Here is a 15,892-nt window from a genome sequence, read left to right as displayed (position 1 = left end):
TGAAACGTTCTATGCACTATATAGGACAAAAAATAACATTCCGTGTACTATATATGTAGAATAAAATAGAACTTCAGTTCACTATAAAGGATACAAAATATTCGGTGCACAAAGTAGGATACAATATATTGTTCGGTGCTCTATGGAGACCACACAATACAAAGTTCGTTGGGCTATGAAGAACAAGACAGACTGTACAGTGCACTCTCTAGGTCAAAACAGACCGTTCTGTGCACTATTTATGATGCAATATATTGTTCGGTGCTCAATGGAGAACACAATACAATATTCGTTGGACTATGGAGAACAACATGGTCATTACAGTACACTCTGTATGTCACAACAGACCGTTCGTTGGTCTATGGAGAACAACATGGTCTGTACAGTGCACTCTGTATGTCACAACAGACCGTTCGTTGGACTATGGAGAACTAGATGGACTGTACATTACACTCTGTATGTCACAACAGACCGTTCGTTGGTCTATGGAGAACAACATGGTCCGTACAGTGCACTCTGTATGTCACAACAGACCGTTCGTTGGACTATGGAGAACTAGATGGACCGTACAGTGCACTCTGTATGTCACAACAGACCGTTCGTTGGTCTATGGAGAACAAGATGGTCCGTACAATGCACTCTGTATGTCACAACAGACCGTTCGTTGGACTATGGAGAACTAGATGGACTGTACATTACACTCTGCATGTCACAACAGACCGTTCGTTGGTCTATGGAGAACAACATGGTCCGTACAGTGCACTCTGTATGCCACAACAGACCGTTCGTTGGTCTATGGAGAACAACATGGTCCGTACAGTGCACTCTATATGTCACAACAGACCGTTCGTTGGACTATATATGGAGAACATGATGGGCCGTACAGTGCAGTCTGTATGTCACAACAGACCGTTCGTTGGTCTATGGAGAACAACATGGTCCGTACAGTGCACTCTATAGGTCACAACAGACCGTTCGTTGGTCTATGGAGAACAACATGGTCCGTACAGTGCACTCTATATGTCACAACAGACCGTTCGTTGGACTATGGAGAACAAGATGGGCCGTACAGTGCACTCTGTAGGTCACAACAGACCGTTCGGGCACAATGTAAGACACATTGGATCGATCGGTGAACTATACACATTGGATCGGTCGGTGCACTATGAAAGACACATTGGATTAGTCGCTGCACTATGAAAGACACATTGGATCAGTCGCTGCACTATAAAAGACACATTGGATCAGTCGGTGCACTATGAAAGACACATTGGATCCGTCGGTGCACTATATAAGTTATCTCATTAACAAATTCTTCTTATTTTTATAATAATAGAATGTTCGGTTCATTATATGGGATTTACTAGACCGCTTGTGGCACTATGTATGATTCAATATAGGTTTGGGACACTATTTGTGACACAAAAGACCGTTTGGGACACCATGTAGTACACACCTTACCGTCCGATGTACTATTTAGACCACAATAAATCGTTCGTGGTAATATGTAGGACACAGTAAGTTGCTCGATAGATTATGTAAGCACAACACATGTCCATGGCATGGTCAAATCAATTCATAATGTTGACTTGCTGCCAAATCAAGTCACGAAACAAATAAAGATTCAAAACAAACCGCATTGATAGTTCGATTGAAGTTTAAAAACAATAGCGACAACACTTAGTGAAATCGTTTAAACCTTTTCTATATAATAACAATCTTTAGTATCGTTAACCTCATCAAAATACTATTGTTATAAATGTCACGTATTCTTAGTCTAAGCTTATTGTAAATAAAAATTATTAAAGATTAAAGTTAACCCGACAGCAATTATGAAATTCCTACCATATAATTCATATATGGTCAATGCAGCACATTAATGTGTTGAAAAGATATAGAAAAAGATGAATCCTGGGATGTGTTTTTTTCAAATCAAACGTTTTTCTTTGGCGACTTTATTTTTACTAAATTGTAAGTATAGGGTTTGTTTATAATCACTGTGTTAAGGGTTTGACTAACCATCGTATTACACGGTGTAATCAAAGCCTCCGGTTCTGGGTATCAAAAATAAAGAGAATACTTCGTGATATGTATAATGATTAAAACTTTCTTCTTATAATATAAATCTTTAAATTTCGTTAACCTTATCAAAATACTATTGTTTAAAATGTAAAGTATATAAAAGCGTTATGTTTATTTTAATACTAAAGATTAAAGTTTACAACCGACGGAATACATGAAATTCCTATTGCTACCATATATATAAGCAATGCATTAAATAAACTCATCATAAATATCAGGACTAAATTTAGAATATACGCCATACGCGCGTTTCGTCTACAAAAGACTCATCAGTGACAGTCGAATCTAAAAAAGTTAAGGCTAAATAAAGTACAAAGTTGAAGAGCATGAGGACCAAAATTGAATGTCACGAAAAGATACCAAAAAGATAAATCCGGGGATGTGTTTTTACCATATCAAACGTGTCTCTTTATTGACTTTATTTTTACTCAATTGTAAGTATACGATTTATTTATAATTACTGTTTTGAGGTTTTCATGCATAATTTCGTACAAAGTGAATTGTCTGTGTTTTGCTGAACTCCGTATTTGAACCTTTATTTTTTTTCCGTTGAATTGCGATTTGATTGACATATACGACACATTCCGTGTCATCTTGCTTTTACAACACATAGTGTAATCGTGTTTTACAACACATCGTGTAATCGTGTTTTTACAACACGTCGTGTAATCGTATTTAACAACATATTGTGTCATCGTGCTATTACAGCATTTACCGTGCTGTCTTGCTTATTTTTCACCAGACTGTTATATTTACATCCAAACTGTGTAAGACCAAACTGAATTGCAGCTTAAGGATCGATGTGAAAAGGGATTTGGTAAAACCATCCTAGAATTTAGTTGGATTCGTTATTAAACTCAATAGTTTCATATGAGCTTTATTTTTACGAAGTGACAAGAAAACAAAATACAACACTCCCTGCTAAAACAATCGCATTCCAAATATAAATTCAACTGGTGTCCATCGAAATTTCACTGCTAAATTTAGTCCTTTTTATAATTGTGCCAAATGTTATATACCGTACTTTATTTGAATATGTTTGTTCGAAACGTAGTTCAGTAGATATCGAACCGGGATCCCAGTGGTGCTCCGGGCTGGTGTTTGTAACAGTATAATTATCTATATTCTCTGTATTATATTTCATTAGCATTCGTTCCGTCTCTTTTTCCAGCCAACCGTTAAGGTAGCAATTTACACAGTTAGGAAAAAAAATAATCGACACTTATAATTTTTAACCACCCTTTTACGCTTCCTTTCTAACAAATAAGACTTTATATTTGAATAATACATGTGTATATTTATCTGTCAATAGATTTCATTTCCAATAGTTATAATGGTGAAATATAATCTCGTTTGGGTGTAACCATGGCAACAATCTGCATTTATTTGATACAAAAATGAGCCGAAAAAGGGGGGGGGGAGGGGGGTAAAAATGCAACAAAAGTCTAAAACAATTTTGTCCAAAGGAAATTTTCAATCAATTAGAGTGATACCTTTCCTGAATCCATAGACATTTATCTATAAAGAGGTCCAAAAAAAAAATCATATACATTTCTGCTCGTTTTTCCATAAAATTGAATTGAATAGATCGAGGGTCAAATCTTTGTTTAAAAACACAATAATTTCTGGACCTATGGGCGGTAAAGATGTAAAAATACGGACTATCAAACAGAAACATGGCATATAAAACTTTTTTTATATAAACCCACTTGGAAGGCTTTACTATTCTTTCACTATCTAAAAATCAATTCTTTTGTACAAAAACTTTTATACTAAAAAAAAAAGCAAATCACCATGGCCAAAATTCGAAATTAAACTTCTAATTGTGTATTTCTACCTAAGGTTGTCACACACAAATATATTTTGGGCAGTAAAATTGAATTTTAGAAACGATTTCGTCCAGGTGGAGGACCCCAGGTGGAGGACCTCAACTACTATTGCCCGCTGATTTTATGACATTTTTTATTTTTTATTTTGTTTTCTGTTCCGTCTTTATAAATGAATTAATTGACATTGTAATTGTGTTAATTTTGACCCAAATTGCTGAATCAGCGCAGTGTGTTAGTCTCGCAGCGCAGTGTGTTAGTATCGTCTGCACATCATCAACATGCAGATCTATAAGGAATGTGTGATAATGAGCAATGCCAAGTTACATGTACATCGAGACATTGGTAACAGTTTAAATAAGACACCTTTTATTTTATCAGATAGTAAAGGGAAATATTTAGAATTACAAGAAGAAATGGTAATGACATATTGAAGAAGCTGTACCACATTTTTTATATTTGTAGATAGGAACTTGTCACTTTTTTTAAATCAATCATAAAAATAGACATATTATCAGTCTCCGGTCACATGACTTTTTCTTGGTCAATAATATACATATTAGTCTCCGACAACTAACACATGCTTTGGGATTGATAAATTTTTGAGACCACATATGGGTCTAAATTCGTCAATCAATACATTTCAACTGTTGATGGACAGGGTGTTACATGGACTTTAATTCAAATATTGTTTATGTAATTATCTAAAATAGAAAAAGACAAACATAGTAGTATGCAAGACACAACATAGAAAAAAAAAGACTAAGAAACACGAACTCCACCAAAAACTGGGAGTGATCGGATGTTGTTTACTGAGCTAGGAAATTTAGACACGATCCGGGTAAAATTATTGATGATTTAAACAAACTTACTTCTCTGATTATAACATTTTATGTTTTAGATAGTCCATGTCGGGTTTTTTTTCTTACAATATAGGTAAACTAATAGCTCATTCATATACTCTTACTATACTGTTGTATGTTTCAGATGTACCAACAGTCCATGCCTACTCGTACATTCTTGAACATGACTTAAGGACATTATTATATACAACCAACAGTTACCAAGTGTTAAGTCGACCAAACTCATCAGTAGAAGTAACTTTGACCTTAACCCCGACAGCTCTAAACTCTCTGGTAAGTGTTAGTATTGACCTTCACACCGACAGTTCTTAACTCTCTGGTAAGTGTTAGGATTGACCTTTACCCCGACAGCTCTTAACTATCTGGTAAGTATTAGGATTGACCTTTACCCCGACAGCTCTTAACTATCTGGTAAGTATTAAGATTGACCTGCACCCCGACAGCTCTTAACTATCTGGTAAGTGTTAGGATTGACCTTTACCCCGACAGCTCTTAACTATCTGGTAAGTATTAGGATTGACCTTTACCCCGACAGCTCTTAACTATCTGGTAAATATCAAGATTGACCTTTACCCCGACAGCTCTCAACTCTCTGGTAAGTGTTAGGATTGACCTGAACCCCGACAGCTCTTAACTCTCTGGTAAGTGTTAGGATTGACCTTAACCCCGACAGCTCTCAACTCTCTGGTAAGTGTTAGGATTGACCTTTAACCCGACAGCTCTTAACTATCTGGTAAGTATTAGAATTGACCTTTACCCCGACAGCTCTCAACTCTTTGGTAAGTGTTAGGTTTGACCTTTACCCCGACAGCTCTAAACTCTCTGGTAAGTGTTAGTATTGACCTTCACACCGACAGCTCTCAACTCTCTGGTAAGTGTTAGGATTGACCTTTAACCCGACAGCTCTTACCTCTCTGGTAAGTGTTAGGATTGACTTTTACCCCGACAGCTCTTAACTCTCTGGTAAGTATTAAGATTGACCTTTACCCCGACAGCTCTAAACTATCTGGTAAGTATTAGGATTGACCTTTACCCCAACAGCTCTGAACTCTCTGGAAAGTGTTTGTATTGACCTTTACTCCGACAACTCTTAACTCTCTGGTAAGTATTAAGATTGACCTGCATCCTGACAGTTCTCAACTCTCTGTAAGTATTAGGATTGGCCTTCACCCCAACAGCTCTCAAATCATTGGTAAGTATTAAGATTGACCTTCACCCCGACAGCTCTTAATTATCTGGTTAGTATTAGGATTGACCTTCACCCCGGCAGCTCTTAACTCTCTGGTAGGTATAAGGATTGACCTTCACCACGACAGCTCTTAACTGTCTGGTAAGTATTAAGATTAACCTTCACCCCGACAGCTCTTAACTATCTGGTGAGTATTATGATTGACCTTCACCCCGACAGCTCTTAACTCTCTGGTAAGTATTAGGATTGACCTTTACCCCGACAGCTCTCAACTCTCTGGTAAGTGTTCGGATTGACCTTTACCCCGACAGCTCTCAACTCTCTGGTAAGTGTTAGGATTGACCTTTACCCCGACAGCTCTTAACTCTCTGGTAAGTATTAAGATTGACCTTTACCCCGACAGCTCTTAACTCTCTGGTAAGTATTAAGATTGACCTGCAACCCGACAGCTCTTAACTATCTGGTAAGTGTTAGGATTGACCTTTACCTCGACCGCTCATAACTCTCTGGTAAGTGTTAGTATTGACCTTTACCCCGACAGCTCTTAACTATCTGGTAAGTATTAAGATTGACCTGCACCCCGACAGCTCTTAACTATCTGCTAAGTATTAGGATTGACCTTCACCCCGACAGCTCTCAACTCTCTGGTAAGTATTAAGATTGACCTTCACCCCGACAGCTCTTAACTCTCTGGTAAGTGTTAGTATTGACCTTTACCCCGACAGCTCTCAATTCTCTGGTAAGTGTTAGGATTGACCTTTACCCAGACAGCTCCTAACTCTCTGGTAAGTATTAAGATTGACCTTTATCCCGACAGCTCTTAACTCTCTGGTAAGTATTAAGATTGACCTGCACCCGACAGCTCTTAACTATCTGGTAAGTATTAGGATTGACCTTTACCCCGACAGCTGTGAACTCTCTGGTAAGTGTTAGTATTGACCTTTATCCCGACAGCTCTTAACTATCTGGTAAGTATTAAGATTGACCTGCACCCCGACAGCTCTCAACTCTCTGGTAAGTATTAGGATTGACATGCACCCCGACAGCTCTCAACTCTCTGGTAAGCATTTTTTTTTATATTTACAAAAAAAAAAGAACTATTTCTTTATAGGGACTGAAGAGGGTCCTTAACGCAGTAACTCCGCTGTTATCAAATGGCAAAATTAAAAAGTTAAACACATCAAACGTATCGTTAAAAAACTGTCATTATCCTGACTTGGTAATAAATATATCATCTGCAAACGCTACTATTGCTTAAATTCTAATCTATAAATAGCTGCTGTGGTCTTGGCCTATTACTCACAAATGACTTGGTTTCTTCCTAATCTTATCATAATCAAAATAATTATGCTAAAAGTACAATTCAAAAGACAACAACGGTATCCGTAGTACAAACGTTTGCAAAATATGTTTCTTTTAATAGACGCCATCATTGAATATCATGACGACAGATACGTTACAATTATCGTAACAACATTCCCGTAAGCATCCTATTTTTATCGAATGCGAAGTACCGAATTAGACGTATCACTGCGTTTGTACTCACATGAGCTCATGTTTCAGAAGGAGCAAATTAACAGCAACGAAGAAGAATTAGTTCATCTGTCCCGGAAGGAGCAAAACGAACAACACAATTAGCACCTCCTGCCTTTTGGAATTTTTGTCAGATTTTCGGAATCCTCTGGTTTTATCCATTTGAATGCCTTAAATAATTTTGCCCATTGACCCCCATTTTTCTTTTTAAAAATCTTTAACATGTATAATTATAAGCCATCTAAAGTCTTATAAATCTTTGTTATTTTTTTAATAGTTGTTGGGAACTTAAACTTGTCAATGAAAAGTCAAGAGAGAACATATTCCCGACAAAATTGCAATGGCTAATTTCTCTAAAACAAGCACATTGACCTATATATTCTATTTGCTCTTTTGGTTCCTTCAATAATTCCCTATCAATATATACTAGCGTTATAAAAAGCTTGTTATTTTGAACTGAGTAGCGAACCTCCTTAAGAAAATTGTTAAATAACTTTATGATTTTTATTACTTTTTAGAGTATTAAAGATCAATCAATGTCGATGACAGGATATTTTCAATTGGTAAGTTTTCATAAATATTTGTGAAGTTTTCAGAAATATTTGTAAAGTTTTCAGAAATATTTGTAAAGTTTTCAGAAATATTTGTAAAGTTTTCAGAATTTTTTTACTTAAATACTTCATACGTTGTTTTAAACACTTGGTGCTTTGTATTGAACACGTGGTGTGTTGTTTTAAATGGTTGATAAGATGTTTTAAATCTAAGTTGTTTTAAATGGTTGATAAGATGTTTTAAATCTAAGTTGTTTTAAATGGTTGATAAGATGTTTTAAATCTAAGTTGTTTTAAATGGTTGATAAGATGTTTTAAATCTAAGTTGTTTTAAAACTTAAGTAAGTTATCCATTTAAGCACCTTGCACATTTCAATTGAAAGACATAGTCTGTAAGGGTAACATAATAGTTGCTCTTGTAGGTATGTTATACATACCGAGATACCATTGAGAAGTACAAACATACAAGTCGCACGCATTTCATATTAAAAATAGTGTTTGCATTTTATATTACAGAATTGGGACGATACAAGATTAGCCTGGGATACTGACCCTACATATAGTTCAATATCTTACATCTTCAGTACGTCTGACTACACATGGAGACCAACATTATTTATAGCGAACTCGTAAGTAAATACCCTATATCTTCAGTACTTCTGATTTTACATGGCGGGTCCGTGTAACAATTATCAATTCAAAATTTGAAAAAACTTTCAAATTTTAATCAAAGTTTTAAAATATCGAAATTTAAAATTTTTAAAAATCTTTGACATTTTAGAATTTTCACCAAATTATTAAAATTTATAAATTCTTAAGTTCGTTTTTGTATATATATATTATATTTGGGACGATATATATATGTAGCTCCGTTAAGTGTCAGCGCCCCCAAAATACACCTCTGTTTTTAAATAATGACTAAAGGGAAACGGGACATTTTTGTATCAGGGGCCGATAGTTCCATCTTTATTATTTGCGCGAGTTGAAGTTATCTTACACAATCAACTTTGGGCAAGTACGCAGTTTATACGTCCAGTAAGAATGGGCGTGTAAAAAGATTGTCACGCTCTTTGCACAATGGAGGTTGCTCTCGAAAAACCAGGACAATGTAAAACGCTGAATTTTAAGTAAAGCATTTACCTACGGAACGCTGAAAACTGAATATTTGAAAGTCAAGTAAATATAAAAACCGACACTATTGAAGGTGTTTGGCCAAAAGGAAAGTTGAACATATAAAAATCCATGAAAGGGCTACTTTGCCCGAGAGTATTGAAATATAAGTTTTACATGATTCATTAACAATAAATACAACAGGTAGGTACTGTAAGAGTACATTTAGGATGAAGATCTGCAAATTTAGATCACATTGGAAAATGAGGATATATTGGATAAGGACCGCAGATAATAATTCAAACAAAACTTCAGCCTTTGATAGGGAGTTGGCCAATCCTAGTCAATTAAGATTGGAATATTGTGCATCCATGGTTGGTGTTTCTGTACTCTTAACCTAAATGTTGACTGGCTATATTGATAACAAAAGACTAAAGACTAACAAATTATACTGGCCACTTGGCCACTTTGGCCCACATTTTTTAATGGTTATATATTGTGATGTTTTCAACCAAAGGGTCTTGTTTCGTTCATTTGTTATGCCTCATTTATGGACATTTTTTTGGTCTGTGCTTCGGGCCTTTCGGTCTGTTCGTCCACTCGTCCCTCTGTCCCACTTCAGGTTAAAGTTTTTGGTCGAGGTAGTTTTTTGTTATGAAATCGATTTCCAATTAACTTGAAACTTAGTACACATGTTACCTATGGTATGATCTTTCTGATTTTAAAATGACAAATTAGAGATTTTATCCCATTTTCACGGTTAACTGAACATAGAAAATGATAGTGCGGATGGAGCATCCGTGTACTTGGGACACATTCTTGTTGTACATAAATTGGGCCGTTAGTTTTACATTGTCATTTCAGAGTTTTTTATAGCTGCCTATGCGGTATAGGCGTTGCTCATTGTTGAAGGCCGTACGGTTGACCTTTTGTTGTTAATTTTTGTGTCATTTTGGTCTCTTGTAGAGTTGTCCCATTGGCAATCATACCACATCTTCTTATAATTTATAAGATTGGTGATATTTTCTCAGCAAACTTAAGTATCTGTAAAAAGTGGTTGAGTTAACTTGTAATCTTATATCTTTTTACAGAGTTGGAACCTTTATAGATTATCGTTGATCATCTCAACGAGATTGATTTTCTTGTTTGAGCCCGAGAAAAGCAATCGAGTTGAGATGACCAATGATAATCTGTTGTGGTGTTTATTTCCTAAATATAGTAACATAGCTATATTTTGTATAATGTCAATTTCATCATGAAACACTTTCTACACAATCAGGGGTTCAATAAGGGATGCATATAAGTTTGACATTTGTGTTACAATTTAAAAAGCTATCAATGTTTTAGTTCAAGATGCAGTATAAAAACAATATAAGGGCAATGTCATAAAAATATAAACTTTTTTGTACTCGGCGCAAAACTGGGGAAGGGTTCGATAGAACCTCGCTCTTCCCCAGTTTCTAAGCCTCATACAAAAAAGTTTATATATTTCTTTCATTGACCTAATATTGTATATTGTATATTTATCGTTATTTTACCTATGACGACGGTGTCAATTTCATTTCAATTTCATTAGCAACGCCACGTGCCTCCTTAGTTTCTAGCGATAATTTTCCATCTCTATCGAATAGTATGATAGGAAAAATGCACTAAATAGCGATACTAGTATTCAATTCATGCAAATTTATAAGATTGGTGATATTTTTTCAGCAAAATATCTGTAAAAAGTGGTTGAGTTACCTTTTTATCTATATTTCTTTACAGAGTTATCTCCCTGCAGTGTTATGTACACCCTTAACTTTTGATTTTATATCTCTTTACAGAGTTATTTCCCTGTAGTTTTATGTACCTCCTTAACTTTTGATCTTATATCTCTTTACAGAGTTATTTCCCTGTAGTTTTATGTACCTCCTTAACTTTTGATTTTATATCTCTTTACAGAGTTATTTCCCTGTAGTGTTATGTACCTCCTTAACTTTTGATCTTATATCTCTTTACAGAGTTATTTCCCTGTAGTGTTATATACCTCCTTAACTTCTGATCTTATATCTCTTTACAGAGTTATTTCCCTGTAGTGTTATGTACCTCCTTAACTTCTGATCTTATATCTCTTTACAGAGTTATTTCCCTGTAGTGTTATATACCTCCTTAACTTTTGATCTTATATCTCTTTACAGAGTTATTTCCCTGTAGTTTTATGTACAACCTTAACTTTTGATCTTATATCTCCTTACATAGTTATCTCCCTGCAGTGTTATGTACCTCCTTAACTTCTGATCTTATATCTCTTTACAGAGTCGGAGACCTTAGTATTATAGACGATGATGTGAATATGATGAAAATTTTGAAGGATGGCGAGGTCAGTTGGGTGCAGATGAAGTTGCTAACAACACATTGCGATAGTGACATAACATATTATCCTTTTGATGCACAGAAATGTTCCGTTATACTATCTAGTTGGTCTTATTCGAATACCGATGTCACTATAGTGTTTAACACCAACCCAGTTATCATGGATTTCTTCAGTGAGAACGGGGAATGGGTGTACGCAGGCTACGAAACTTCCGTCTTCACTGAGTATAGGGATCGAAATCCTTTCGATATGGCTAAGCTGGAATTCAAATTTGTTCGTCGACCTGGTTTTATGGTAATGAACATTATTTTACCAGTGATCGGGATAGCCATTCTGACCAGTTTTGTTTTCAAGGTAGCAGTCGATTCCGGTGAAAAGATTGGATATTGTCTGACTGTGATGTTGGCGTACGCCGTATACCTTACTTTAGTTGCGGATAATATGCCGACAACGTCGGTACATGTATCTGTTCTCAGTAAGTTGATTGAATTTTGCATATTTACCTTTTATCGACAATTTGCGCTCGATGGGGTCCTTCTATTTTGGAAATCAACTTTTCTAGACACGTTTAAAGTTTCGAGGTAAAGGGTATTTTTGCGCCTGTCCCAAGTCAGGAGCCTCTGGCCTTTGTTAGTCTTGTATAATTTTTAATTTAAGTTTCTTGTGTGTAATTCGGAGTTTAGTATGACGTCCATTATCACTGAACTAGTAAAATTATTTGTTTGAGGGCCAGTTGAAGGACGCCTCAACGCGAAAACGCGAAATCGCGATATCGCGAAGTCGAAAACACGAAAACGCGATATCGCGAGGTCGAAAACGCGAAAACGCGAAATCGGAAAGAAAAAATGTTTCGCGTGTTAGCGTTTTCGACTTCGCGATTTGGCGTTTTCGCCCTATAGAATATGAAGGGCGAAAACGCGAAATGGCTTTAACCGGCCACCATACTTTTCACATATTTTGAGGTAGAATTTACATTTGATTACATTCACGATCCGGTCCCAGATCATTCACGATCCAAACGCAATGCTTGACCACTGTAAGGTATTCTTTCATGATCAATTATCTCGATAAACCGGACGACACCCGTGACATTACCAAGTTAACTGTATTGTATTTAAGAATTTAATGCTTTTTTTTTATTGGAGTGTAAAAGCGTTGAACGAAGTACATTTTGTAAATGTGCGCACGGTCAACGCTTTTACAACCCTGTGAAGTTACAAAAAGAAGCATTCAAAACTTATAATTACATTTTTTGGCTAGGATCATGAAAACACGATTTTTATCAAGTTTTTATTTAATTCACCTCGTGTCATCATGAATGGTAAATTTTATCGTGTAATGGAATTGCTTAAGGAATAACGCGAGATGTGCAGTTAGCCAATCAAAATAACGTTTTGTAATGAAAAATACATCAATATGTAATTATTGTATTGTAATGATTGTTCTTTGTTGACTTGGACAATAGAAGGACAATGGATATCAACTGTATTATATTGTATTGATTGTTCTTTATTGACTTGGACAATAGAAGGACAATGGATAACAACTGTATTATATTGTATTGATTGTTCTTTATTGACTTGGACAATAGAAGGACAATGGATATCAACTGTATTATATTGTATTGATTGTTCTTTATTGACTTGGACAATAGAAGGACAATGGATATCAACTGTATTATATTGTATTGATTGTTCTTTGTTGACTTGGACAATAGAAGGACAATGGATATCAACTGTATTATATTGTATTGATTGTTCTTTGTTGACTTGGACAATAGAAGGACAATGGATATCAACTGTATTATATTGTATTGATTGTTCTTTGTTGACTTGGACAATAGAAGGACAATGGATATCAACTGTATTATATTGTATTGATTGTTCTTTGTTGACTTGGACAATAGAAGGACAATGGATATCAACTGTATTATATTGTATTGATTGTTCTTTGTTGACTTGGACAATATTAGGAGGACAATGGCTTTTTACACAACTATAGTTGCAAACCTCAGACAATATTGCTCTAGCGTACATCAGTTTAGGTGTGCAGAATCTGTCAAGAAAGTATAATTTATTACAACATAAGACTTAAAGATGTTAGTGTTTATTTTCAGGTCTTTACAATTTACTGGTGCTGATAGCAGGAATTCTCTCTATTCCAATTACTCTGTTTATACTTAAATGTCACCACGAGTCTTCACAAGACCCTGTACCAAAATGGCTTTTGTCTACAACTTCTGGTTTTCAAAAGTTCCTAAACTGCTGGAGACGAAATGATAAAAAATCAACAAAGGTAAATTTCCTGAAATCAAAACCTGTAAGCACCGTCGATCTAATGGAGAATGCGGCGTGCAAAATAAAATTAGATGATAACCCGGAGCTGACATGGAACGAAATAAGCAGAATTTGGGATGAATTCTTTTTCATCGTCTATATGATTTTTGTAATTGTCATCACAACAATTATGATGGTCACTTTGCTTGCTGGATATATTATATATGGACAAGATGACAGTTGATCAGAATGAATCCAGATGTCTCTTCGTCATAACAAACAATTAAGGCTGTTCGTTACTTTGTTTCAAAATAATAAACTTTTTAAGGTGGTACCTAACACTGTGACTTAAATTAATTTTGCTCATTTGATTTTCATTAAATGTTGAGAAAAATATTCACTTTGACCCTTTGACAGAAATATAAAATTTTCAAAACATTTTAACCAGCCATTTTGACAGAAAAGTTATTGTTGATTATATAGCAGTTTGAGAAACATTAATTTTGATCATTGGGAAGCTTAATATTACCTTAACAATACAACGTGATTAAAACGTTTTGCTAATTTTACAGAGTTATATCCCTGTAGTGTTAGGTACCACCTTAAAACACTATTACAAATCAATAACTTATCAATGAAGGAAATAAAACCATTGAACATTTGGCAGGAAATGTTGTTCTCTAGATTTTTCATACATTTAACATATACAGCCTTAAATTCAAGGAGTTTATAAAAGTTTCAAAAGTGACTTTTTAAACTATATGTTATAAAATTATGAAAAGAATAGAAGGGGTTAGAGGGTAAGATTCTCTATGACACTACATAGATTAGAAGATTCTTAAATTCTAAAACAAGACGACGAGCATTCTTAAGGATGTACTTAGGTGAGGTTTTGAAATCTGTGTCAAATGTTCGGACTCCTTGGTGTTTTTCCATACAAAACAATGTAAAATATTTTGCCCCATAACACCCATTTATTTTTTCATATAAGACTTAATAGCTCATGAAAGGTCAATTCCCAAAATTTTAGAAGATTCGTAATTTTTGTTCTTTTGTTTTGAGACCTTATAATACCAATGCAAATATAAGGAAAAAGTCCAAGTCAGCCTTTTCCCGCCATATTTTAAATCTCAAATATCTCGAAAAGGAGGTCCATGACCTATCAATATTTTTTGCTTATTTTTATCCTTCACTGATGCTCTACCAGCTTATGGTATCAATTTTAACTTCTTAATTTATTAATTTTCACCTAACCTCACCTAAGTACATCCTTAAGCAGAAGTCTGTGAGAATTCTTTAAAAAAGCAGAAATTCGTACATTATGTCAGTTGTTTTGTCAGAAATTATAAATCTTGACAACAAGAATTAGTTGAAATATTTTCTTCCTATCTACAACTAAATAAAATAGAGATGTGGATATGATTTCCATTTAGACAACCATATACCTGGCCTGTATGTATAAAACTACTTTTAAAAATTAAGACTTGTTCCGAACAGACGGACTAGCTTTTATACATGTTCTAATACGATGAATTATAGTACTATGATTGGATTTCTTAACTTTAGTGGTTGTATGCATACCGGTCCAGATACGAAATAACGTAGATGTTAGCCCACCATTTTTTTTTCCAAAAATGTCCCGAACCAAGTCAGGAAAATGGCCCTAGTTACATTATAGTTCGTTTCTGTGGTTACATTTCAATGTTATGTTTCTGTTGTGTCGTTGTTCTCCTCTTATATTTGATGCGTTTCCCTCAGTTTTAGTTTGCAATCCGGATTTGTTTTTGTTTTTTTCTCAATCGATTTATGAACTTAGAATAGTGGTAAACTACTGTTGCCTTTTTTGCCACTATAGTAAGTAAGTAAGTACGTAATTATTTATTATAGTGACATGTGTATCAGAACATACATTTATACAATTATATACATAGCAATTTGATATTTACACCCGGCCCATTGGACCTATATGTCACTTTAGCAATATAATATCGTATCCGAAAACGTAAAAGTTTACAAAATAAAAATACAGAATTAGACGTAAAGTTGTTTTTTTCTATGAATGAAAGCTGAATTTACAAATTTTGCAGTTTGAATTTGATAGTATTTCAA

General features: G+C 34.9%; 1 protein-coding gene across 1 annotated transcript; it reads left to right on the top strand.

Annotated features, from left to right (window-relative positions):
- Positions 1 to 1,860: 1,860 nt before the first annotated feature.
- Positions 1,861 to 14,447, top strand: LOC139502852 (acetylcholine receptor subunit alpha-like). The gene is made up of 6 exons (XM_071292480.1): positions 1,861 to 1,971; positions 4,896 to 5,044; positions 8,012 to 8,056; positions 8,561 to 8,673; positions 11,450 to 11,982; positions 13,624 to 14,447. The coding sequence occupies exons 1-6, from the start codon at positions 1,905 to 1,907 to the stop codon at positions 14,025 to 14,027; spliced, it is 1,311 nt and encodes a 436-aa protein (XP_071148581.1). The 5' UTR covers positions 1,861 to 1,904; the 3' UTR covers positions 14,028 to 14,447.
- Positions 14,448 to 15,892: the final 1,445 nt, after the last annotated feature.

Source organism: Mytilus edulis, chromosome 14, assembly GCF_963676685.1.
Source record: "Mytilus edulis chromosome 14, xbMytEdul2.2, whole genome shotgun sequence".
Taxonomy (NCBI): domain Eukaryota; kingdom Metazoa; phylum Mollusca; class Bivalvia; order Mytilida; family Mytilidae; genus Mytilus; species Mytilus edulis.
This window is presented reverse-complemented; position numbering and strand designations above follow the sequence as displayed.